This window comes from Gavia stellata, chromosome 17 (genome assembly GCF_030936135.1).
Source record: "Gavia stellata isolate bGavSte3 chromosome 17, bGavSte3.hap2, whole genome shotgun sequence".
Lineage (NCBI taxonomy): Eukaryota > Metazoa > Chordata > Aves > Gaviiformes > Gaviidae > Gavia > Gavia stellata.
In genome coordinates, this window is record NC_082610.1 from 13,980,057 (window position 1) to 14,006,842 (window position 26,786).

At 48.2% G+C, this 26,786-nt stretch overlaps 1 protein-coding gene across 1 annotated transcript; it reads left to right on the forward strand.

Annotated features, from left to right (window-relative positions):
• The first annotated feature begins 1,295 nt into the window (after window positions 1–1,295).
• LMO1 (LIM domain only 1) lies at window positions 1,296–18,664 on the forward strand. Its single transcript, XM_009817449.2, has 3 exons — window positions 1,296–1,501; window positions 13,621–13,746; window positions 18,559–18,664. Exons 1-3 carry the CDS (start codon window positions 1,296–1,298, stop codon window positions 18,662–18,664), a joined length of 438 nt encoding a protein of 145 aa, XP_009815751.2.
• Window positions 18,665–26,786: the final 8,122 nt, after the last annotated feature.

A 26,786-nucleotide genomic window follows, 5' to 3' on the forward strand; every position in this document is an offset into this window, starting at 1 on the left:
TAATTCCATTATCAAGCTGCTACTTTCTGGGACATCCGGCACTTCCTACAGAAACGGTGGCTTAACTTTCTGTAAAAGTCTATAACCAGCGACACCTGCTACTGTAGCCAGAGTGTCCCCTCTCATCTCCTCTGCATTGGTTAAGCCCATGGCATGCTCCTTACAGGCCCAGCATTGTCATTTTTAGTGATTGACACTAGTAAGAAGAAAAATCAGTAACAAAGTAAAATCAAGGCTCTAGAGCAAAAGGGATTCTGGCGTCTCAGTGAGTTCGTTTCTTCTTTCATCATCTCCTGTCCCCTTCCTCCCCCACAGTACAGTCCTTGTTTATTTTTCCACCTTGCCTGTTGATTCCATGAAATCCTCCCCTGCCTCCCTCTTAAACCGAGAAGAGCAACAGGTCTCACACCCGTGTCAGTGCTCACTGTGGGAGGCACTATCGCTTGGAGGAGAGGACAAAGCTGGAGACAGCAGTGTGAGGAAGGTGACCACAGCAAGCCTCCACCAGCCTGGTGCCCTGAGTGTCCGGTCACCACCTCATACCCAGCCAGTTCGTGCTTGCTTTGCAGTTCCAGCACGGGGTTTCCAGGGAGGAAAAAACTGCTGTTTTTTTATTACCTTCTCCAGCGGTACAAGAGGCGAAGGAAAGCTCTGGTTTGCTTAAGGAACATGGCTTCAGTAGTGGTAGAGGGGCATTGGTTAGGTTATTCTCAGCAGTCCTCAAGGGCTTTTGAATAACATTTATTTTAGAGCAGTCCCTGGGCTGCTCTAGCTTTCACTGAAACCTCTGTGACCAGCGGAGTTCACAAAAGAGGAAAAACAGTGGCGTACCACATCTTTTTATACCCACCCCTCTCCTTCTCCCATCAAGCTTGATCCAGCCAAGATGTTGGACTGGGGGTACGTACACTGGTGGCCCTTCTGATCTTTGTAATTGCCTGTGGCAGGTAATTAACAACACAGGGGTACTGGTAATGAGGGAAAAAGCAAATGTTGACATTGCAGCCAGTTTATTCTGCTGCAAGATGTTAATTAAAAAAAATTCTGGTGCTTTGTCAGCCCTACCCTTAGGAGAAAAGGGCTGCGTTCCTGCAAGCGTCACACTCCCACTTCCCCCGTGACAAGGAAATGAAGTTTAAGTTCTTTTGACCATCAGCTCCTTGTAATGAAACCAGCAGCAGTATTTGCTCACAGATCTGCCTGTAGCTCACAGTGCTACCCCGAATGCAGGAAACCTATTCAAGCTGTTTGAGATCTTCTGAACGAAATGCTTTGTTTGCGTTGCAGGTGTGCCAATGTTATCTGTACAACCCAAAGGGAAGCAGAAGGGCTGTGCTGGCTGCAACCGGAAGATCAAGGACCGGTACCTGCTGAAGGCTCTGGATAAGTATTGGCATGAAGACTGTCTAAAGTGTGCCTGCTGTGACTGTCGTCTTGGAGAGGTTGGATCTACTCTTTACACAAAAGCAAATCTCATTCTTTGCCGCAGAGATTACCTGAGGTAAATAGAGGAACGTACTGTGGGCTCTTCCCAAAGCCTGTCAGGGTGCTGCCAGCTCTTTGTTTTTCTAAACCTCTACTATGAAAACACGTACTTGTGCATGGTCAGCCCTGCCCTGAAAAGGTTGGAGTTGCATCCTCTGTCTAAGCGTGGCTTTTTATTTGCATTTAGCATATTTTGTAGTCAGGCAGGTGGCATCCTATTTTTAGGTCAAGGTAGGAGGAGAAAGGCATGATTTAACTATTTATTATTATGAACCAACAAGAACAAATAGTGCTTGCTGAGAAAATTAGGAAAAGAATGTTAATCCTTCTTGCATATATTTGATGTTATACTCCTGCATATTGACTGACATCGGACCAAAACTTTACATTTTCTTTTTCAGTGATAGCTTTTAGATAGATCTCTAGTGCTTATATTGAGTAAGGTTCTTCCCGAGGGGCTCTTGTCTCTTCCCTAAGTAAACAGAGCAAAACACTCCAAAATTACAGATCAACATCAAAAAATTTTTCTTTGTGAGGAAGTCTGCAGAGACCATCACTAACTCTGAGTTAGAACTGCCCTGTCAGTGTGTGTTCGCAATACGTAACAACACAGGGGATTTTTTGCCTGGTGTGTATGGGGGTTTTGTACAAAATACTTAAACACAAATTAATTTTAATAAGACATTAGGCCTAATGCAAACATTCTTATGAGGGTCACACTGCAAAACGCTCTGAATCACAGAATCAGAATCACTAAAGGTTGGAAAAGACCTGTAAGATCATCGAGTCCAACCATCAACCAACACCACCATTCCCATTAAACCATGTCCCACAATGCCACGTCCACACGTTCCTTGAACACCTTCAGTGATGGTGACTCCACCACTTCCCTGGGCAGCTTATTCCAGTGTCTCACCACTCTCTCAGTAAAGAAGTTTTTCCTAATATCCAGTCTAAACTTCCCCTGGTGTAGCTTGAGGCCATTTCCCCTCTTTCTATCACTAGTCACTTGGGAGAAGAGACCAACACCAACCTCTCTACAGCACCCTTTCAGGTAACTGTAGAGAGTGATGAGCTCTCCCCTCAGCCTCCTCTTCTCCAGGCTGAACAACTCCAGTTCCCTCAGTTGCTCCTCATCAGACTTGTGGTCCAGACCCCTCACCAGCTTCGTCGCCCTTCTCTGGACAGGCTCCAGCACCTCCGTGCTCCTGAGTTTTGCTTTGTTTTTCCTTTGGAAGAATGTACTTGATCTCCAGCTAATGTGTGTGTTTTCTTTTTTTTGGTAAAGCACTGATAGCATTTCTTATGCAACCTCAACCAGCAAACACATCTGAAGCAAAACAAAACCAGCATGCTGTTTTAAGATAGGGAGGTAAAATACCATCTAACCTTGTGGTGTCCAGAGGCTGGCTAGATTGATCTGATCAATGATCAGATGCTTCACGTGTTTCAATGTAAAACATACTCCTGAAAATCCTTAGTAAATATTTCCTTTTAGTAAACTTGAACAAACAAGTTTCTCCTTCTAAAGATGAGAGCTTAAGCACTGAGCCAAATAGAAGAAGTAAGTCTGTTAGCTGCCATATGGGAGCTGCACCTTGCCTTTCAGCCAGTGTACAAGAGCATCCTGCCCACATGAGGATTTTTGTTCCTGCTTGAGCTGAAACTCTCCAGGGAGCACATGAAATGTCTCAGCTGAAATTCTGCCACTCAGGCAGCAGTCGCAGGTCCATACTGAATTAGGTGGGATGCATCCCCAAAATGTAAGTGAGGAGGAGCTTGGGTAAGGATGGAACACATCTGAAGGGGGAAAGACAGGATAAGCAGCCTTTGGAAGGGCGGAAAGGGTGTGATGAGGAAAGAGTTAATGATCTTCACTATCATGAAATAATTTTTGTACCTTGTCTTAAGTCTGAGTATTTACTAATGCCACAAGTCACTTGCTCTGGAAGTATCCTTAACCCTGTCTCTGCTATGCTGAAGAAACTGAGCTCCAGAAGGTTCTTTAACACACAGAGTTCTAACCCTAAATCAGCATTTTGGTTTTTCACTGACCCTCCTTCAGTTCAGCTGTGCTCTTTCTGTGTTGTGGACATAATTCTGATATGTCAATGAAGAACATAACAGCTCTTGATCTTTCCTTGTCAAGGATTGCATCATAGTATCACAACTGGGTTGTGCAAGGTGCTAATCACAAGGACCCCCAAAACCTTTCAGGAGAGCTTCTTCCAGGAATAGTCTTTCTTCGACAAAGCATAGGCTGCATTAGACTCTGGAGTGTTTCTTTATACTTGGTTGTATTAAAACGCATATCTTGTTTGCACCCAGCTTGCCGATCCAGGTCTCTACATCAGTCATCCTCCTCTTCGTTATTTATCACTTCTCTAGACTTTTCCATTTGTGCACTTGATAAACAGTGTTGTGTGTGCTTGTTGGTTTTGGTTTTTTTTAATCTGACCTGAAAGATAGATATTCAGTGTTATTCTACATGTGGCAGAACCCTACTAGAAATACTTAGCTGGGCGGTGATTCCCAGTTACATTTGCTTTTTGAGACCTACGAGCTACCCCGTGTTTTGTCCATTTAATGAGCAATGTATTGATTTTGGTTTGTTCTAGTTTCATAACAAAAATAACATGCAGCATCAAATCAGACACGTTAAAGTGCCGAAGGAGAGCCGTATCGATGCTGTTAAACTTAGAAGAACCTTTTTATCACTGCAGTTGTAGAGTTGTAGAGCATCCTGAGAATGCTTCTTTGAGGTGGAAAAGCCTAATCTGTGATCCTCTCACTGGCCCCCAGATGGCATGACCTTCTGGGGCACACCAGAGGTCTGTGCTAGAGATGGGAAAGAAGCCAGGAGCTGCAGACCCCAGGGAACAGCCCCCATCCCGTCTTTGAGAAGAGAGGGCAATTTGTGACATGAAACATGGAAGGCAACGGTTGGGGCTTGTGTTTGACCATATCGCCACAGCTTCTGTCACAGCAGCGGTTATGCATGGTCTCTGAAGCAAACTGTGCCTGAAAGGGGTCTCGTAGCCCCTCTGCCTCCAATCGTTGGGTTAGAATAATCCCCAGTCCTCCGAGGGAAGACTCTGTTGCTCTTTGTGAAGCATGGTTAAATTGTGGAGAGAAGGCTTACGTGGCCCAGTAAAACAGGGCCAGACATTCTCCGTGCTAAAGAAATTGTAGGTATTGCGAGTAAAAATGGGGGCATCTGCCCATATTGCAGTAGGGTACCAAACACTTCAGCTGGCTGCACAATCTCCTCTAGATCTCTGGCTAGTCTTAACCTCCTCAGATGATGGCTATATATACATGCATTATGCTACAAGCTAATTTTGGGGGGAGTGCGGGGGGTGTGTTACTACTTCCTACTTTAAATATTTTCCCCTATCTGAATTTAGTTCATTACAGCAGATTTGACCACTAGAAATATTTCTTGCTTGTTTTTGATCGGGAACAACAATATAATTGTCATAACCCAGGAAATTTAGCCAGCTTTACAGCTGTCATGTTTTGTGTTCTCGCTAATAAGTAAATTTAGGTTTATACTATTTTTTGTGGGGGTTCTGCCGCACTCCTAGGTTCTGTTCTCCTGATGCTAAGGAACCATTTCAGGGTCCTAGGATAGGAATAAGGTCATTGCTATGTAGTCTTATATTTTATGATAGTTTAAAGCAATTTTTTTTTACTTTAAAACATCTTCTGTTGCCTTCTACACATAATATTTCTTTCTCTCTCAATTTTAACTATTAGTTCTATTAATAGAAGGACCTAAAGGTGCTGTCACCGTCTCCTCTACTGTTACACTCCTGGTAATTTAAAATTGTCTTCTTGGAGAATTACCCGTTCCCATATAATTCCTACCTTTTAATAGTTCTAGAGACTCTATCCACATTTTTTTTTTTTTTGTTCAACAACTCACAGTATTTGTTCTACTCGTCAAATTTTAGCAGAATTCATTCCCAAAAATAAGTTTTCATACTTCACACTGTACTTGCACCAAAAGGGGAGTACTTTATCTGGAGGACAGTCAAAGGAATTTATTGTTGGCCACTTCCTTGATAAACCTTTGAATAAGACCAGGGTGAATATTGTACTGATATTTAGTAGGTCAACTGTCATGTGAAAAATTAAAAGCTAGACTGATTTTGCGGCCATAAATGTAAATATATGTATCTTTTATATCTGAAGTCCAAAAGGAATATTGCTGTCTAATGACCAGGAGAAAAAAATTGGTGTTTCATAATCTCTTTATAGACCAATGTTTCTTTGAGTTTGCCTGTGAGCTGAGTGTGTAGTTTGGGAATACATGCTTCATTACCTGGTGAGATCTGCTTCCCTCTCCCCTTGCACAGTCTCCATCTATCTACAAGCCTGCCGCAGGCTTGTTCCTGCCCGGGGCTGCAGAGACCCAACCGTTACCACCCGCCACCAGGCTCCCGCTTGCCTCAGCACTGTGGAGGCACCAAGGTATAGGTGCTTACCTATAGACAGAGGAGACTCCTGGAATATTTTGGACAGGTAGAAATTCAGCAATTTGCAGGTTTGGGCCCTTGCTCGTGCCACCACTCCTGCAGGCAGGTGTCGTTGGGCCGAGAGCCCCTGCGCCGCGGTTGTCGGCAAAGAGTGGCTCTGCCGCGCTGGAGCAGCTGCGGCCGCTGCAGGGATTGGGGATGGGGATGACTTTCTGGACCTTTGCCATCGGCGTGGGGCAAAGCGCTGGGACAGGAGCGCGGCTGGCTCCCTCCCTGCTGTGTCGGTGTTGCTTTGGAGCCGGCTCTGTCCGAGGTGTCGGCAGTGCCGTGGGCTGCTGGCTGCGTGCGCTGGTCCTTAGAGGGTTTTAGAAGAAATCTTTCAAATGTATTTCAGGAGCTGCTAGCAGACCATAGCCTGATCATTTGTTTCAAAAGATAAACTGTCGTCATTGCTTGTGAAGGAACATTTGTTAACCTTCACATTTCATAAAACACTTTCTCGCTCATTTTTTAATCATGAAAGATGAAATTGGATCTCGAGTTGTTATCCTTGCGGTATCACCTCAGTCTCCAGCTGTGTCTAGATGTATCTTTCGATACATTTCATCTGAGCAAATAGATTTAGCATTTGTTTCATAATCACAGTTCCAGCATTCCTACCTCTAATTATTTTTGATAAGCAAATGCTATTGAAGAAACTGCTTCTGGGAGAGAGGAGCTTAGCGTGCAGCTCGGATGGCTCCTCGCAGCCCCCACGCAGCAATGTGTGTTTGTTCCTAGGCATAATTAAACATCCACCAAGCTCCAGTTCACAGGGACAGTTTGGGTCTTGCATCAGGATTTCCTGGGAGGAACTGACAACTTAAATTTCGCTGTGAAGTGCTGATGAAGAACGTGATTTTTCCTTTTTACTCGGCATGGTGCCCTCACACGAGCAAAGGCAAGTCAGGCTCGCTTTGACAGGAGCAGAACTGTTGCTTCAGCGTGTTTGATATGCTGGTGTCGGGAAAGTTTTTCATCATTTAAACTGATTAGGCCCTTAATTAGACTCCAAAGAAAGCTCAAAACCTGCATTAAAAAATGATGGCGAATCAGTAAGAGAGAAGGGCTTTCTGGGAAGTCCTGACGTTGTTCTGAGTTGATTTCATGGAAATTCTTTTCACACGACTTCCCACGCGTTTTGATCAGTGCTGCAACCTCAGCACACATGGGTGCTGCAGCCTGAGCGTGGCGACAGTGCCTTTGGCGGGCGGAGCAGCCCTGCGCACCCCGTCTGAGGGACGGAGACGTCCTGGCAGGACTGCCATCCCCTGGCACTGGTGCCCCTCAGCTCCGTTTGTATCATGGAGGCTTGAACTCCACCCTGGGCAGCTCCTAGTCCAAACGAGTCAGCTGCCCAGTACTGGGGTTTCCAGTTGTCAGATGCTGGTTTTTGCTCTGTTCCGAATGCCCCAGCAGGTTCATTCTGTTAGTGAATCGCTTTGGGAGCCCTTTAGATGAAGCCTTCTCTATCTGGCAAACGTGCAAGATCTAATTTTGTTGTGGGATATGAAAAGCAATCTCGCACAAACAAGGATGCCCTGCTCTCTGGCACAGGAGGATGCAGGCAGATACCCTCCTTCTGGTGGGCTTCCCCACGTCGGTAACGAAGGCCCTAAGCCAAACAATTAAACTATGGTTGGACGTGTAAGCACAAGTCTTCAGGAACTGAGAATTGCATGCCGAAACTAGCAGAATTTAAGTTAATCTGCCAGAGACATCACTAATACTCTGAATGTAGCTTCAGCCAGCAGAAGCTGCAGCACCTCTGAAGCAGCAAGGAGACTCTTTGGGATTCTTTTCCTCCAGAGGAGCGCAGTGCGCATGCGTGCACCGAGAGCATGCCCTGCCTGCTTTTCAAGGGACACGTTCAGCGTGGGGAGGAGAGGTATAAATGCAGTGTGGCTGAACAAATGGTATCTGCTCGGAGCCTAAAAACGTTGCAAAATTGAAGTGCTGTTCTTGCGTCGCAACAGAGAGCATCTTTCTTGCTATGTAGGATACCCTCACTTCTACGCTTGGTATCTATACAGATTAAGAAGGATTAATTAGGCTCAAAATACAGTGTGTCTTGGCAGCATTCCTGTGCTTTGTGATGTTAAAGCACAGATTTTTTTTCTCCATACTAGCTGGTCCAGGGGTTTCTCACAGCCCATGCCTTTCAGGATAAACAAGCAATGCTCGGCTTGTTCACTTGCTTTTTTTCCCCTTTTTTATTTTTTTTCCTTCTCCACACCTCCCAGGCAGGACGAAAGCTTATGGGGAGTAATTCTTCCAGGCTGTGGTATACTAGCATGCCTCTAGCACTTCCAACCTTGCAGTTTTCTAACTGCTTTTTTTAAACTCCCCTAAGAGGACATTGTTGCATGTGGGTTCAACAGTACCAGAGGTAACCAAGATGGGTTTTAAGGTTGGCAGCTTCATTTGTACCGTAAGGAAGGCAGGGGAGGAGGACTTGGAATTCTCCTACCTGCCAAGAGTCCCAACCCCACTGTAAAAATTTACTGAAAATATGGAGGGAGAGACCAAAGGAGTAAAAATAAGTGAACGTTCAGATGCGTTCTTCAAGTGAAAACAGATGCCCTTCAGCAACCTTGAAGTTTATGCCCAGTAATCTCTGAACTAGTGCGATCAGCCGACCAGAGGGCTTTTTTGTACCACGCTGGTTCAACTCCTCCCACTATGCTATCCATGAATGCCAAACCCTTTGGCATGCAAGATGTAAATTCTTTGGGACTGAACTTGAAGGCTTCATGAGGGGACAGCTTGACCAACTTCATTAGTATCACAATGCATTTCCTCTCCTTCAGCTGACATGACTTCCCACTGCAGCACTGACAACGGTGTCCTCCTGGAAAGGAGGGTGCACCAGCTAATATGTATTTACTATGCTGAAATGCCTATCGCTAAGGCTTTCTCTGAATGTTACACAAAGGCTGATTACAGGGAAGTTGGGAACCTCGAGTCTGAAGTTGCTTTTAAGCTTATTCTTTTTACCTTTTTAAGTGATGTTCAGGCTTTCCCTGCAATTATTGGCATATTCAGTACTTTGGTCAAATCAGACTTGTAGCTCAGCATATTTCTACTATCCACAGATGGGGAAAAATACTGATTGCAAGCTGTTAAGAGCCATTCTCACTGGAAGACTAGTTGTTGGTTTGTTTCAAATCGTAGGGGCAAAACCTTTTCTTTTCATGATGATAAGTTTCAGGTACGTAAAGCAAGTCTCGTTCTACAGCAGGTCCTGATGGAGCTAGGAAGTAAATTGCAGCAGGCATATAGCGAAGGTGTATGGGAAAAGCGATTTCACATACTAGCTGGAGAGGATATGAGCATGGGGTTCGGTAGCTCTTCAAAAACTTATCCAGATGATCTGAATATACAAATACATAGAAAAATATGGAGCTGTACACAATATCTACAAATGTAGATACTTATCTGTAGGTAAGTGTTTAGTCCTCTTTCAACTCATAATTCTTACCTTTCAGTGTTGACAAAGCGTCTTGTTTTGGGGAATTATCAGTCTCAACTCAGCTGTTTAATTTTGAACTTGTCTTGTGTTGTTTAAAAAAAAATCCGATTGACAGTCCTAACCTATCCTTTCTCTACCACTCGTTATTTATACGTGCCTGTCCTGGTTCCTCTTTTTTTTTTTTTTGTCTCCTGTGAAGTCAACATCTCCAAAATTTTCACTCTTTCTGCGGAGGGAAGATTTTCTCCCTCTTTCTCAATTGCAAGCTGCTAGCGAGTCAGACACCAGGCTGGAGAGAGGAGAAGAAATGGGGACTCTCTCCTTGTAGGCAATGACTAGAACAGATTGTTGTTTCTAGTGGTGACAGAAATAGGCAATCAGGTTCTCAGTTTAGCCACCCTGTGTATTTTGGTCAGAGAAGGAAAAATCTGTTAAAAGGTGCTAAACTTAGTGTGTTCATATGAGAAGCTTCTTCCTGTTTTCCCTACAGTAAGGACCCTTTACCATTCTTTTTTCCCCCAAAACCTGCAGGGTGCTGTTGACTTTACTATACTTTACTATAGTTTGAATTAACTTCAGGTGTATTCATGGAGCTGGTGAGGTCTGGATCATCGTGCAGAAGACTACTCTTTAGCCCAGACAAGACTACATAGACAGCATCCTTTGACAGTTGCCTACCGCTTCCAGGAGCACTCCCTTCTTTTCCCATTAATTCATTTGCATTCACTGCTGCTCCTGTATGCCAATTAGCTTTAATTTTTACTCTACACGCTGACATCAATGGCCAATGAGAACGGCGCGTAGCGGGGTTTTTAGTGTGCCTATAAACTACAGAAAATTGTCCTTGGACAAACTCCTGCTTTTAGACTGGCTGACAACAATAGACATGGTTAAGTTCAGGCTAAGAGCCATTAAACATAATTACTACCACAGGGTAAAAGTTTAATTGTGCTAAATTTTAAATCTGCATAGTCTATGCTTATTTACAAGCTGGCTAGGTCTTCCTGTTACATAAGGAGGAATAAATCTGTACTTAAAAATTGTTGCCTTTTAACTTCAAAGGGAGGTGAAAAAACAATGGGTTTTTTAGAAGAAGCAAAACAGCTCCAAAATGAAACCTTTCTGTATTTCCAGCTTCTTTTATGCCAATAGTTCCAAACTGGTAAGTAGATGCTGAGCATCTTCTGATAGATTCCCCCCCCCCCCCCCCGCAATGCGCTTCAACTTTGTGTGCGTGAGAGTGTGAGAGAGTATTGCATCTGTTATGAAGGTGTCTGGGGGACAGAATGCAGATCAGTTTGTTCATGTGGGGTTATTTTAAATTTAACCACAGATGGGGCTTGGGGTGGAAGATTTTCCTCCTGCTCCATGTCTTCTTTCCCTCCTCCAATAATACTAAGCTCCCCACTTCAGAAAGTTTCAGCTCAAGTAGCTCAAGGGTAAGTAGGTATCAGAGGTGGCAGGTTTTTTACAAGCAAACAAAAAAAGGCAAAAGTCTCTGTTCATTTTGCTTTTTCTTCCAGCAGATTAAAAAAAAAAAAAAATCATGTTCACTGAGCTACAAGTTACAGCGTATTTTTAGAAGCATGGTGAATATACAGGGCTCTAAATCACTCCCTGAAAAGCAGATTAAAATTAGGAAGTGCTAGAATAAGTGTGAAATGTTCATCTGTTGGGAAAGGGAGGGTATGGAGGACTGTGAAACTTGATAGAAGAGAAAAAGATTAGCACGCTGACTAGCTGGAAGCTACGTTTATGTAGACATTAGAAGGCAACATGATTTCAGCTGGACAGAACATAAGCTTCAGATCTTATGCAAACAGTCAAAGCTGTTTAACAATTGGTTTACCCCCAAAACCCCTGAAAGGAGACAGGTGAATACGATGCCAAATACATTTTTCATGTTTCTTAAGCTAACTGTTTAAATAGTTAAGTGAACATCTGTCCAAATTTCCCCATCATTTCCATTTAGAAAAGTCTCCTATTTGAAGGCTGAAGAAAAGCGCCTGCTTAACAATGCAAATGGTGCTGTCTGGGGCCCCTTTATTTTGTTTAATCTAGATTGAGCTCCACACAACTGTGATGCTAATGAATAATGGATATTTTATACTTGTGCATGTAGCAGTGCTGGGCACAGAGCAAATCTAGGATTAACCTCCCACTTTCTCTGCCTAACACATATTGGACTCATTTTCTGAGTTTGCTGTGACTTGGGTACTCTAAAAACAGATGCCTGGATTTATGGAAAATGGCAAAACCCCGGCAAAAGCTGTCAGGTTTTGCTATGCCCAAGTGAGGTACTGTAGAAGGGGGCAGCTATAGGGAGGGAGGGATGTCTGTATTAATGGCTTGATTTGCGAGCGGGTGCTGAATGAGAGCCAGGGCGTTTCAGGGTGGAGACCTGTACGCTTTTCGGTGCCACATTTTTTCAGTCCTGTCTGCTGGCGTTAGGCAGCGAAGCACTGCGCTCAGCTGCCTGCCCTGCGGGAGCAGGAGCAAGCCGGAGTCAGCTTGCCGGGAGAAAGGGCTGCCCCGTTACCGATTACATGGTCTGAGTTTGCCAGTGCAAATCCCAATAGCTGGGGTTTTACTCTGCCTTTCAGCCCGGATCTGATGGAGCTGAGGGGAAGAAATTTTGGTGCTCCCATTACGATTTTTCTGTCCTGCCCCATTATAGCACGAGGGTTTCAGTTTGGTTTGCGTTGTTTAACTTTCAGGGAAAACGTAGTGCTGTTTCTTCATAGGAAGTCTTGGGGTTTTCCAGCCAGGTGTAATGAAAGACCACTGACACCACTTCTAATGAAAAATGAGGGTAGCCTTTTTTGGAGCTGAAGAGCAAGCTGACTTTGGTAGCACGTTGCTGTGTGAGGGTGGGAGAGTTGTGCGGAGGTTTCTGTAACATGGCTGGGTGTTTTAATTCACAATTACTGGCCAGTAATAATTAGTATTGATTAGCTTGGCAAATTGCAGGTTTAGAAATTGGTTATAGATTTTCCTGATGCTTCTCGTCTGCCTGTTGTGGAATCAGCCAGAACCAATGGCTTGAAACCAACAGCGAGCCCAAATCTGTCTGCGGGCAGTGATGCGTTGCACGCGCAGAGCTAATGGTCAGCAGGAACCGTACGTCTTGAGGCTCATCACCCCAAGAATACGATTTTTATCATCTCATAAGCAAAGTAACTAACCACATGCGTATTGACCACAGTCTCGGGTGAAACTTGCTTTTGTTGGCCTGTTGATCTGTGCCTAGGCTGGTTCGTGTGGCTTTATCGTCTCAGTGGCGTGCTGCCCCTGGCACGCGCAGGGGTCTGCAGGGACATCTGGGGGAAGGGGGCCGGGGGAAGGATGCTGCAGTCTTGGTTGAGTCCCCCGGCAGGAGCTGTAACAGCAGCAGACATCTGGAGAGACAGATAGTGAAAGCCAAGATGAAAATGGCAAAGCTTCCAGTGCTGAAGGGCTGTCCTCGAGGACCAGGGAGCTGAAGTGGAACGGCTGAGCATGCTGTTCGGGCCATGGTGGAAGGGCTTAGCTGGCTCCCGGGAGGGACGTGGAGGCGGGAGGAGGAGGCACAGCGAGGGAGGAGGGCTTGCTCTCTGAGATGCCTTACAAAATGCTGTTGGACCCATCGCAAGAGAAACTGTGCTTTTTCGTTTTAAACAGCAGGTAAGTGAGGTTCTTTCTGAGCTATATTATGGTGTTGCCTGCCAGGGTTGGCAAAGTTTGCAGGTCTTCCGCGTCTTGCTGCGAGAGGCTGCCAGCCTGCCCCTCCCTCAGGTTGTGGCCAAGCGCACGCAGAGGAGGACGGGCGGCTCTGAGCACCTACCCCACCGCTGCAGAGAGGCAGATAGTTTTTGACTGAAATTTTGTGAGCCCCAAAATAGTGCTCTAAGTGTTTAATGCTTTTCTCCATTAGACAGCAAATTAGCCCTAGGCTCGCAAACCAAATGAAGTTTCATCTCCACAACTGGAACCTGCTCACCAGGCAGTTTTATCCCAAGTTCCCGCACACTGGTTGGTCAGTGAAATGGAGACTGCAACTTCTATTTATTGGTGCAATACAGTATTTGATACTGCTAATTACACTTAATTAGTCCTTCCACCATTTAATTAAAATGGCTTCTAATGATTGTGCTTCTTTGGCAGGCTCTTTGGTACCACCGGGAATTGTGCTGCCTGCAGTAAACTGATCCCTGCCTTTGAGATGGTGATGAGGGCCAGAGATAATGTTTACCATTTGGACTGCTTTGCCTGTCAGCTCTGCAACCAGCGGTGAGGACACGGTTATTATATACACAAACACAAACTAATTTATACCTTTGTCCGCAAAATGGGGGAAATGTTTGATCCACTCTACCTGTCGGGGCTCACAGCGTGCTGGCGTGGCTTGGGCTGGTTTATTAGGCTGACCGGGGTGATGCATGTAAGTACCTGTAGCCCCTTTACTGCAAATCCCCTTGTAGCTGGTGGGAGTTGGGGGGACGAGGGGGGGCACACAGACTGCAGATCTGGCCAGGGTTGTACGCAGCACAGCTGCTGCTGAATAAAACAAACTGCTTCAGCGTCCTTTCAGGATCTACCCTCTTTGCAGAACACAGACGACGGAGACTGGACCCCCTCTGGCAAACTGATGTTATTTTGCTTAAATCAGGTTTCTGACAGGCTCAAAACTGGGGATGGCAAAGAAGAAGGAGAAGAGGAAGGGATGGGAAGGAGAAAAATACTCTAGATAAGCCCTTTCCAACACTAGGAACAAATCCCTTTAGTTGTTGTGTAGTTAATAGGGGATCTTGGTGGTGTGATTTTGGGTGGGGCTTGTGTATTTCTGCTGGCTTTTACCCAGTGAAAAATGCACGTCAAGGAGTACAATAAAGGGTCATGCACAAAGTTTTCCCTCAGGGTACTTGTAGCTAGCTGAATTTGGGAGGGCTGTGAAAAATCTTCCCAGCGCCCTGTTTGTTGGTGATTGTAGGCAGAATGGGAGCCCACAGAGCCAGATGTGATACGGTGTCGCCTTCTGATGCATCCATCCGTCCCTGTCCAAGACAGGCCTGAAAGTGCTTGTTGTTCTTACTGCTTTGGTGAGGCTGCAGTGACTGCCCACGGCCCGAGCGCTGCGCTGGGGTGCACGCTCTGGACTTGTGGTTGTGTTTCCCGAAGATTAAACTAGGAGACAACGCTTCAGCTCGTGTGAAGGTGTGAGAGAGATAGTGATGGGAGAGAGATGACAAAACGCGTGGGAAGATGTAGAACCTAATTCTGTAAGGGTCAAGTTAAAAGCCTGACTTAAAAATTCATCACTCTCTTGCCCTAAAACAAAAGTCACAGTGGGATCTCTGATGAAGCAGCCGTACTCAGTGTGTGTGTGTGGATGCAAATCCCTGCCACCTTTCCCTCTGAGCTTAGGAGACAGTGCAAACTGGGGCCTGATTCTCCTTCCATGCCCTCTGACAGTGGCGTAGCTCATGGGGATGAATGGGGTTGCGGCCGGTTGGTGCCAGAGTGTGGAAGAGGAGGACGGGGCGAGCTGTTGGTAGCCCGGGTGGCTTTACTTGATCACATTATTGAAGGTGGAGGCGGTGATTGTTGGCGGTAGAAGACTCCTATTAATATTGGCGGTGTCCACGGGCGCGGCGGCAGCGCCGAGGCGGCAGTGACATCTAGCGGCTCCCGGCCTCGGGCTCCGTCCCTGAAGCCACGCTAAACCTCTCAGTTGCCCACTCTTGTTTTGCCACTCTTGGATGTGCTCCCGCAACAGCCGTGATCGCTGATCAGCAGCGTGTTTGCAGAGCTCATACGTTCCCTCCCTGAGGTGGTCTCCTCACGCAGCTGAAGTTGCTGGTTGTTCGTGGGGTTTGTCCCCACACTCGGAAAGCGCTGTGGGGTGCTGCCGGGCTCACGTTTCCTCAGCCTGCCAGTGAAGGCCAGGCAGGAGAGGGGTGCTCCCAAACGCCACGCCGATCTGAGGGCTAGGGCATCTCAAATGTCCGTTCTGGCAGAGGCAAGTCATGGCTCTGGGCTGCACGGGCAGGAGTGCTGGGTTGGCCTTGAAGTCTGTAGGATGGGTATTTGTCATCAACCCCCTACTTTACCCTAGCTTCTCTCATGCAAAAGCTTAGTGCTGCCTAGTTTTTGTTTTCAGGAATTTCTTTTAAATTTCACCCTTTATTACAAAGGCTCCAAACGACCTCTTTCCCTCTCTTTCCTCCGCGATTGCTAACACTGTTACTGCACTCAGTGCAAAGTGCAGTCCTACTCCGCTCCTAAAATAACCTCCCTGCGCTGTCACTGCCTGGCAGGAGAGCACAGGTAATGCCGCCGTTCTGGCAGAGTCGCGCTTTGATGCAGGAAGGATTTGCCCAGTTTGGGGGGAGCTGAGTTTTTCTGAAAGATGGCCTGAGTAGACAGTGTAGAGCTATGTGTAGGCTGTTATTTTCAGCTGAGATCAGAAAGCTACAAACTTTTATGACTTACTCTCTAGAGATTTTAGCCCGAAAGGGCAGAATGGAAGTGCTCCTGTAACAGACGGCATTGGAAGCTGAACAGAGAACAGTGAGTTTAAGTAACCCTAATGTCAAAATTGCAGAGGTGGATGCCAAAACTAGTTTTGAATTGGAAACCCTACCTCATTCTCCAGCTATGAAAAGATTTGATTATGAAGACCTTTCTCTAGTTCTCTTCCAGCTTACTTCCCCTTCTATAGCTAGACTGCGTGGAGTGTTAAATCCATCAGAGCAAAATCTCTGATATTTTTATAGAGCGTGCAGTGTTTTCGTGAGCTTTATTCTCCAAAACATCAGGTTTGCAGCAAATCCTACAACGCTGCTGAGCCTACCGTGCTTTAAACTGTTACAAGGTGGACATTGCTTGTCACAATACTGAATAAAAGTTGGTCACCGCTGTAACTGGCTAATAGGTCAGTATTAAAAGGGTTGCAGGAAATCCAGCTGCTTGAGTTGCCATTATCTAAAATGTGTTTCGCTCGGAAGAAAATCACTCTGTAGAAATGGCAGGGTAGGTTCAGCGCCTGTTTCTCGCTGCTGCTGGCTGGAACTCGATCAGCCAGACGGGCTCTGTGACGGACCTGCTCTGAGCGTGGGGGCTGGCAGTGCGGTCCCACGTCTCGCTCTGAAGAGAGCTGTGGGCTGGGACACGTGAAACTGCATCTGAAGTTGCTCTGTTAAATCCTCTGTCTCTAGTTGCGATGCATCAGCTGAAGAGATCCCAGTTTACTGCTGGGTTTCCAGGACTGGCAGGTAGAAAGAGTCCCCTTTCCAGTGATTCAAACTCTTCTCCCAAAACTTCACAGGGTCTCAGGGTATCCCTGCTGTGCAGTTCAGTTCCCATGTGCTCATACACACCCACCCACCCCAAACTCCCTAGTTCTCCAACTCCTCCTTTGGCTCCTCTAGACCCAAACCAGGTTAGGCAGGAGACAGCTGTTGGTGATGCTGGTGGCAAGAGTAATTTTTGCATTTCTCTTCCTGGAGATTTACGTTGTACTTAAGGTAGGGATAAGTAGCAGAGAGCAAGCAGCTATGTCTGTTATTTATTGTGAGTAAACCAACTGGTGGGGAGGGTTGTTTTCAGGAGAGTGTGTGTAGTATAGCTTTTAGCGTAAAAGCTGTTAATTTAAATTGAGATTAATTCTTAGCTTTTTAATATACAAGAAAGGTTGAATTTTAGAACTACTAACGCACATGCTGCAGAAGGAAGAAGATGGGAAGTCTCCAGTGAAATCATATGAAGCGAGAACCAATGCCCAGTTCTCTCTGTACCAGCTTGGCAAATGAATCGGTTTATTTGCAGGTGTCCAGTTAGAGAAAACTTGTGCCCATGTCGGACCTATGAAGGAGCTCTAAAATGACCACTCCTCTTCTTGTAGCACAAAATATTTGGTTTTATGGAGATGCTGTGCCTGAAGCTGCCTGGGTTACAAATCTAGAAAGCGTTTTAGACAAGGAGTAGGCAACGTCCCTGCCAAAGCTCTGCCTGGCAGCAGAGGAAATGGACATTTGAGGTCTGCTAAGTCTTCTGAGGACAGGATCGTTGCCACTAAAATACTCCTTCAAAGCCCAGTAGATATTTGGCCTTGCCAGAGGATGGTACCTACCCCTTCCTGCCAGTTCAGAGCTGCCTTTTGGCGCAGGGGCAGGGGTGACTCTCTGCTTTAGGGACCTGGGGCTGATTTAGGACTCGGCACTTGGGGCAGGGAGGCGCAGCCGCGCGCTCTGGTCTGTCATGGCCCCGTTGGTGTGATGGACAAAACCCAGCCCCTGAACTGGTGCAAAGAGCATTATTTGTTATCTTAAGAAGTAAAGATTAGCTTCTGATTCTTGAGCAAGCAGGCAGGGCGGAAGAAGCTATTGGCTGTCAGTTCACACCTCTCAGATCTTGTATGTGGAACTTTTTTGACCTTAATGGTCAAATAAAATTGTTAAATATCACAAGCCTCTCTGTCAACTTCAATACAAACAGAACAATTTACATGGTATATAGAGAGCAGTGCCCTTCGCTCAATGAAGATAAAGGTTAGGAGTCCAGCCACCAGGAAATTTCTATTTATTGTTCTGCACTGTACACAAGGGAGTGAGGAAGGACTTAATAGCCAGTCCTTGCCTGGAAATTAGTGTAAATACCGCCTCACCTGAGGGAACTGTGGAAATGTGGATACTGGCAAACACTTCAAATAGTCTCTCTGTAATATCGCCCGTTTGATTTCCCGGCTGTAGAGCTGACACCTCTCGTCTGCAGGGACAAATCCCTTAACTGCTCCTGGCCTCCTCTGGCTGCTGGCACGGGACCTGGCAGAGACCAGGACCTGCTTCCCGAGCCGCTTCCTACAGCTGTGGCCTTGGAGCTGAGCACCACCGTGCCAGGAAAAGGGACAGCAAAACCGCAGGGCGTGCGCGGGGAACGGGAGCGGGGGGAGCAGCAGGCGGGCTTCCCGGGGTCCCCCACCACCGGCAGAGCTGGAAATCAAATTCCGGTCCCCAGAGTCGCCTTCAGACCCAAACTGCCTCAAATTCCCCCTGTTCTAACCTCTGTTCATACTTACACCCGTTAATTCTTTTTATCTTCCAGATTCTGCGTGGGAGACAAATTTTTCCTGAAGAACAACATGATCTTGTGTCAGATGGACTATGAGGAAGGGCAGCTGAACGGGAGCTTCGAGTCCCAGGTTCAATAACAAACCCTGCTTCGCTGAAGCACTGTGGGATGGGGGCTCGGCCGCCTGTCAGCTTGCCTGCAATATTTTTTTAATTCTTGGTCCAGAGAGGACTATATACATTGTAGTACTTTTCCCCCCCCAACACAAAGCAGTTACAATTTTAGATGTACAGTTGTGCCTGCTTAGCTGAGCACTGCATTGCCTGTATGTTTGTGAGTTTTTGGGGTCGGGGGGAGGGCTCTGTACAGTCTGTTTTCTGTATATAAACTGGAACATTTATTTTATGAAAAATGTAATGCAATTTTATTACTGGTGTGAATTAAAAATTATGAATGTTTCCTGGTCATCTTAGCTGTGGTTTGTTCCCCATGCAGTCAAAGCCTGTATTTCCTGTGTTTGATGTTGAGCAGACTATTAGAAATATACACACAGATCTCTGGGAACTGCATGAATAAAAGCAGAGGCGGGAGTTCACACACACAAACTAGGGGAAGAAACGCTGCTGCAGAGTTAGACCTCTCCCCGTGAACTGTGCGGAGACTCGTGTCCAAAAACCTGCTGTGCTGTACAACGGGAGGGAGTGAGCTCTGGGCGGGTGACGGCTGGGAAGCGTCGGCGTCGCTGGCCGGGTCCCACCAAGGCTGCTGTGCGGTGCTGAGTTGCTGGCGAAGAGGCGCTTTGCTTTTCATCTCTGTGAATTTAGACAGAGCATTTCCGTGGCCAGGAGTGCTTGTTGGCCGGCTGATGCGGTGTCTCCAGTCCGGGCTGTGAGGAACAGGCTCCCTCCAGCCCTGCCAACAGGTGCCCAGGCATTGATCAGAATATTAATTCCAAGGCTTCGTTAGGCAGTGGCGTTTCCCTGTGGGGAATCGCTTGTCCAGGTCTGAGCCGCTGTGAGAGCTGATGCCAGGGTTCAAACACGACCGGGCGCTGACGCAGCATCCCTTTTTGCAGCCCTTTTTGCTTACTCTGTGCCAGGTGCTTTGACCTCCCACGTAACGAAAGCGATTGGATTTGAAGCATCTCTCGTAGAAAAGCTCTGAACTGTGTTCCTGCTGCGATGCTTTGTGCAATGATTTTCAAGGTTATGCAATTCATGTGCGACCCACTGGACTGTACCAAACACATTTCTTTGTATGGTGAGTGTCACTTTAATACAGTGCACCAGTAGCTGTAAAGGATGGCTGCAATTCCATTTTGTCTTCTTGCTTTTTCTTAGATTTACCCCACTTTCCTCTAATAAATAGACACAGAATGCTTTTTTTCTGACGTGACTTAATCGGTTACTGGTCCTGGATCGCATGTGTGTTCTCTGAATTGCAAATGCCACATGCAGTGCAGCTTGGTGCTGCTCTGCCTGTGGCATGAAACGCTTTTATGTACATCTGTGTTGAATAATGGCTAAACAGAAGCAAAACACCACCAGACACTTCGTATGCTTCAAAATACTACCAGTCATCTGAAGCTACCTCAAACATGTGGATTGATTGAGTGATTTTCCTTCATAAACAGACGTTTTGGGTTGGGAGACCCATTATACAATGTGTGGCCCCATCCCCTTTCATTTCCACAAAAATTGAATAGCAATTAAAAAGCCACCTATAGCTGCCTACGGATAGGTGGTGTTTTAATTGCTATTCCATTTTAGTGCCTTTTGGGGTTGGGGGGGTATCTTTTGAGAAACTGTAGAGTTGATGCTTTTTTTTTGTAGAGGCTATTGCAGGCGGCCACACTGGGGCTACTGAAGGATCAGCTTGTTGCCCAAATGTTTTGTTTCCTTGCTTTGAAATGGGCTGCCAGCCTGCCGCTGCCTCTGCCGGTGCTCCAGAGTGACGGCTACCGTGGGGTTTGCTGTAATTCAACGCACAATGGCAGTGCGTGGGTGCTGTCCCATGGTGAGGATGGGAGCAGGAAAACCAAACCAAATGCCCTCACCAAACAAGCTGGGGGGGGAGGTTATTCGGATTTGGTTCAGATTCTTAAGGAGAGTTTTGGCACCGGTTTAAAAACCAAGGAAGTCCTTCAGTGAATGGTACTTAAACCTTCTAGAAAGCATTTTGTCTTGGCTTAGGTGGTGTCCTTGCTTCAGAAGAAAGGGAGGAAGAAAGTGTAACTTTTCAGAGCTTCTTGGCTAATGCTGGCTAGTGGCTCCACAGCTGCTACATCTCTCATACCATTGCTGGGAAAGCTGCAGAAATGTCACCCCAGAAGCAGGAGCATGCTGGAGGAGAGAGTCACTTGTGCGGGAAATCCCACTCTACCGTTGGATGAATAAAAATGGGACATGGTTGGTGAGAGCCACATCTTGCCGCGTGCGTGAGTCCCCACACTGGCTCTGCAGGAGAGGCCCGTTTGGATGAGCCTGGGGCTGGTTTGGTGGGGTTTTTTTGGTATGTGGCAACGCAACAGGCTGAGTCAGCAAACACCGGCAGAACGACGGAGCAGGAGATAGCCCAGGAGCTTGGAGAAAAAAATGGGTCATGGACTGGTAAACGGGACAAAATAACCAGTAAGTTGAAACAGCTATGGTAAGGTCTAATCTCGGTAGCTGCCATCTGTCTGGCGCTGGCAGCATGGCCATGTGGTGCAGAGGAAGCCTGGGGCCAAGGATGAAGCACGGTTAGCGACGTTAGCTGAGAACAGGTAGCACGTGTGAGAGCAGGGAGCACACAGGGGGGCCAGCGGTCACAGGGGATGTTACCAGAACAACATGGGTCTCTCCTCAGGGGGCGGGGGCAGACGTGAGGGTGGTGTATTATGAGAGACTGAGCCCCCGTGACGAGCCCCCCTGCCCCCAGGGCAAGGCAGGGAGCGAGCCCTGCACGCCCCAGCTGGGGCACGGCGGGAGGCTGAGCCGGTACAGGCTGGCACCGCGAAGGCGTGACTTCCCTTCCAGTCGTGCGCACTGAATGCGAGGTCCAGCCGCGTGCTGCTTGGATGCCAACATCTCTTCGGTTTGCTCAGCGGACCCCAACACAGGCAAGTCTGGAGCCCTCCCTCGCTCCTGCTACGGCAGCACAGACACACTTGCACCTTGCCAAAACACCCTTCTGTCTGGGGAAGGGGGGTTAGTTACACCCTGGGCCATGACTCGCGTGCGATGGCACTTCGGGCATCTCATTGCCTCCTTGCACTTCTCCTTGCTGTGAAATGCGGGCAGTGCTCCCCCGTTGGGGTGCGGGGGCTTCACTTCTGATGGGCAGCCCTCTTGATTTGTCAGCATGACTGTAGATCCGATTCCTTATGCCTAACGAGGAATTTCACGATGCTGTTTCATGCAAAAGCCCCAGCTGGCGGCTGGGTGGGTGGGAGGAAAGCCTGGGACAGGGCACAGCTTCTTGCTGTTGAATGGGGTGCAGCAAATGTCCAGTTGTCTTAAAAAAAATACAAGGGAGAAATGGTGTGGCATTTGTATGCCCCATTTTCTGTGTCTGCGCAGCAGATGAGGCCCACCTGCCACAGCCCATGCCCCGGAGAGCGTTGGAAGTGGGATTTCTTTAAAAATAAAAATCCCAGGAGGACAAAGCAATCATGAATTTTTGTCTGAACGCTGCAAATTTGCTTAATAGAAACAAGTGCTGGAGTGCAGACCTGCTGTTGAATAATCACTTCCACTCTACGGAGCAGAGCATGGAAACCTTTTGATGGTGTTATAGTCATCACTTGGCATAAATATTCATTCAAGGAATCAGAGCAGAGTAAATGGCATTTTAGACTCTAATCATTTAGTATTAGCAGATAGCCTTTTTACTGCTAAAGATAACCACTGCTTAATCTGTTTAGTGACCACTGGCATACAGTATGACATTTAAGCTTGTGCCGCGGTCCCCGCGTTGAGGACACGGCTGCTGGTGACCCCTCTGCCCAAGTCCCCATCGCTCCCAAAGTCAGCCCAGCCGCTGCCAGCTGCCAAATGCACACAACTGGCTTTAACTTCTGAATTATCTGCCATTTGCCTCCTTATCTTAGATCAAAGTGCTATTTTAAGTTCGTACTACAAATGTTAAAATCTAGGATCTTTTCTCCCTTATTTTTTTTATGTCGGGGCTAATGGCTGATCACAGCACAGTCTGATTTTGAGATTAAAAACAAGCCGGTATTTAAAGGCAATCAAAATCTCAAGCTTCTTCGCCATTCATCTTTAATGCTGGTGTAATTGCTGCACAGATTCTGGCTCTTCCTCCAGTCTTAATTTTATGGTTTTTTTGGTGCATGCCTCTGCCTTTCAGAGTGATGTTATACTTCCCTGAGCAGCATTAGCGCTATTGAGCACTCCGCTATCGACAATCCAGCTCGCCCGATTTCATATCTTGCCAAACAAGTTAATCTAATATCAACAGCGGTTTGTTACCTCATTGTTAGCTTAATTTACTTTACAAGAAATGCTAGATTTGCATTTCATCCCTCTTTCCTTGGCTTGCGAACCGTGCTTCCCAACGCCAAGAAGGGATTGCTCAGAGTTTTGCACGAGCCTCTCGGTGTGGCTCTGCCACGCGGAGGAGGGGCCATCGCCCCAACCAGGCATTTTCGCTAATTGGCCTGGGGGGATGTGGGGAGCTGGAAGGAGGATTTCGAAAGCCATAGAGCAGGTCCTGGAAATGCAATATTCAGAATAGCACAAATACCGCTGCTGCTCTTCCAGTAATATAGCTGAGTCGTAGACAGTAGTTTTCCCTGGTGGCAAACATATACAGTAAATGTCTTTAGTATGGAAATCAGCAGACATCTGGGCACAGCAGCAGACATTTGCAACACCAACAGGTTCCTCAGGCTTTTAGGGGGTGCTCCCACGCCAGGACTCGTCAAGGTTTCTCCGCCGTTGTGGCGGGGCCCCGCGCCTCACTTCCAGGTTACTGGGAGGGGGAAGCCATGAGCAAAACCCTCCAAGCAATCGCTCAAAAGCTGCTTCCCCGAACGACCCGGCTCCCGGCCCTCGGCAGCTCTCAGATGGGAAGGCTTTTCTCCAGTGGCAACAGGGAGCCGCGCTGGCTGCGGGGCTGGGGGGTGGGTGGGATGGGGATGAGGATGCCCCGCGGTGACAGTAGGTGACATCAGCGACTTGGTGCCCGGGGCTGGTCCCCCCTGGCTATGGGATGTGGTGGTGCTGGAGGAGATGGAGATAGGGCTTTCCCTACTTTGGCTTTAGTGAGCGTTATTTTCTGGCCTAATTCTTCATTATCTCACTATGTGCTGCATTTCTAAACCCTGTCCCTACTGATGGGGTGCTGGCTTTCCACCTGCCCTAGAGATCGCTGCCAGCCGCTGTACCGGGCAGCGAGTGGCAGGGTTCCTGCGCCGAGTTTGTAAGATTCTTTCCGAAAGGGAAGGGACAGCAGTGGGGTGATCTCACTCACCCCATCCCCTCACCCCTCTGTGTCACCACCCCACATCCCCACGTCCCCAGTATCAACCTCTCCCACAAAAATGGGCGTTTTAGCAGAGGGGGAGGTTGCAGACGTTTTGCCAGGGGCGACCATTAGGACATGGGGCTGATCCCCAGCCGCCAGTCCTGCTGCGCCCCGATTCATCAGGTCGCTCCGGCTTCTCCTCTGCCGGCGCTTGTCTCTCCAGTCGCGCCGTGTTTGAAGTGACCCAGGGAGGGGAAGTCGGGGCGCGCACCCCCGTGCTCTCCGTAGGCAGTGAGAACCGGCCCCCAGGGCAAGGTTTCGCCTGCAGCACCCTCCGGGGCAGGGCCGAGCCCCCACCCGAGGCACCGGCTTCGGGGGGAGCCTTGGTTTGCACAGCTCGATTTAGGCATCTCCGCTTACAGGAACCGAATGACTCCGTCCGTCTGTCTGTCTTGCTCTGGTTTTAACAGCAAAACGCTGAAGGATGCCCAGGATGACTCTGGGCGGGCTGAGATGCCTGGTGGGGCAGCCGCTTCGTGGTGCTGGGGAAGGTTTTTAGTGAAGGTCTGAGAGAAAGCCGGGCTGGAGGAGGAGGAGGAGGAGGAGGAGGAAGAGGAGCAGGAAGCAGGTTTTGGTCCTGGAGAAGCAGCAGGAGCCAGAGAGGTGGATCGAAGCAGGGGATCAGCCATGGACGAAAGTACCAAATATTAGCAGATTATTGTGAGCAATTGGAGGGCAAGTGCCCAAAGCAGAGATCAATTCTGCTACAAAAGCACTCTGAAACATCTCAGAAGTAATGTAAACATTAGTATAAGTGTAAATATAAATGATATGAGCATAAATATATTGCACTGACCACAGCCCTGTGGCTTTGAGGCTGGTGCGGGCTCCCACAGCCGTCCCAGCAACACCTCCCCGGCCACGGCTTTGGGCAGGTGGGGCAGTCTGGGGGGTGATTTAAGTTGCTGCTGCATGGCTTGTCCCTCAGCCCTCCTGATGGCCAGCCCTCCCGCCACCTCAGGCCTGAAAATTGGCTCTCCCTGGGCCGTTTGCCCGTGCAAGCGACTGAGTGCCAAAGTCGGGGGCTCCCGCACCGGTGCCCAGTGCCGGATCTGCTCCCACCAGTGCCTGGAGCACCGTTAGCTCAAGGTGTAATGACGAAAGCTGCTGAGCAGGCAAACGAGTCAGATGTTGGAAAAGGAGCGTGACTCAGACCCAGGTACACACACACGCATCCTCTAAACCGTGGGCAATCTTTTTCCCCAGGTGATGGAGGGGAGACGGCGGGGGCTTGGCTGGGCGAGCAGCTTGGGGAGTGCCAGGTGAAGGTGCTGTGGCGACGGGAGACGTGACGGTCTGAGCCTGTGACCCGGGCTCCGGTTTGCCCCAGGGAGACTCGAACAGATGGGCTCGTGGAAATTTGCGGGCCATTGGAGTTGCCGCTTGGCCACGTCAGCGTTTCTCCGCGGGCGCCGTCAGACCCGGTAACGAAAATAAATTATTTTGAGAAGAGCAAGAAGTTGTTGGGTCGCTCCTTTTGTTTCTCAGTGCTGCAAAATACACGTAGCTCGCACTCTTCCTTATCACTAAGCCGTGCCGAAGCAAGAGCAATGGGGCAAATCCCTTCTCCCGCTGCAGGCCAGCCCGGCCAGCCCTGGGAGGGCAGGCGCTGCCCGCCGGCTGCCTGCTGGTGCGCAGACGGGGCGTGCTGCTTGTTTTAGCCCTCGCTGGTAATACTGCTGGAAAGAGATGTTGCTAATGAAACCCAAGCTTTTATGGGCAATTTTACTAAGAAAATGACCTCGGGAATAGCTTTATTATTATTAAATAGAATCAGGTATTTACTTAAAGGTCTTGACATCCCTGTAGAAACCATAGCAAATTGTGTTTTTATTTAATGAAAGCCTCGTTCAAAAACGGTGTTTCGCTCTGGGGCTTATCCTGCGGCCCTGTGCGCATCCCAGCAGCAGATGCCTGCACATGGCGGGAGCGCTGAGGGAGGGAAAGCGCCAATGCCCTTCCGTCTGCTTCGCTCTCTGCAGCTCACCTGGCTTTTTTCACCCTTAAAATGCTTCCCTATGCACTTTGCCATCCATGTCTATCCCAGTGGAGTTACACGTAGCCTGTTGGCAGTGGTCGGGCAGTCATCAGTGGTGCTCGGAAACGTGCTGCACCCTCCCAGGACGGCCCGTGGGCAGCATCCACCCCGACAGCTGACGGATCGCTCTTCTCCCCTCGGTTTTGGGTCCCATCACAGCTGTGACTCCTACAGCCACGGCCTCCAGTCGGTGGCTGAAGGGCAATGAGTGGCCAAAACACCGTCCGAGGCGTCCCTGTCCCCGTCCTCCGGCAGCAGCTGTAGAAAGGGGAGGGCTGACCCTGCCCACAGCGGGCTGCTGGGGCCGAGGGTGGGCGTACGGCCGTGCTGCAGCACCGCGGTGCGTGTCGGCACGTGCAAATCCTGTCAGTCGCAGAGGCCATGCTGCCGTTACCACCAGTCTTCAAGAATGGCTTTTCAGTAAATCTGTTACTGACCTAAGTAACCCCTTTAATGTTCAACGCTCAGGTTCAGAAGGGGGGACTTCTGTTGGCAGTTTGGTTTTCTGGAAAGAGCATATCTTTGTTGTAATTTTTTTTTTCATTATTATTTCTTAAATTCTTGCCAAACGCAGCCCAGAGACGCCGTGAAGCGTCCTGCCTCAGTAGCACGCACGGTGCAGTAACAGGAGCCCTGTGGGGCCGAGGCGATGCCCTCTCTTCTGCCTGCCATGGAGGAGGGGGAAAGGTGTCCC

Excerpts from the sequence above, each read along its gene's own strand:
- LMO1 (XM_009817449.2), top strand. The coding sequence starts at position 1,296 with ATGTTATCTGTACAACCCAAAGGGAAGCAGAAGGGCTGTGCTGGCTGC. Across the intron at positions 1,502-13,620 it reads TGCCGCAGAGATTACCTGAG|GCTCTTTGGTACCACCGGGA; the intron begins GTAAATAGAGGA and ends CTTCTTTGGCAG. Across the intron at positions 13,747-18,558 it reads TGTCAGCTCTGCAACCAGCG|ATTCTGCGTGGGAGACAAAT; the intron begins GTGAGGACACGG and ends TTTATCTTCCAG.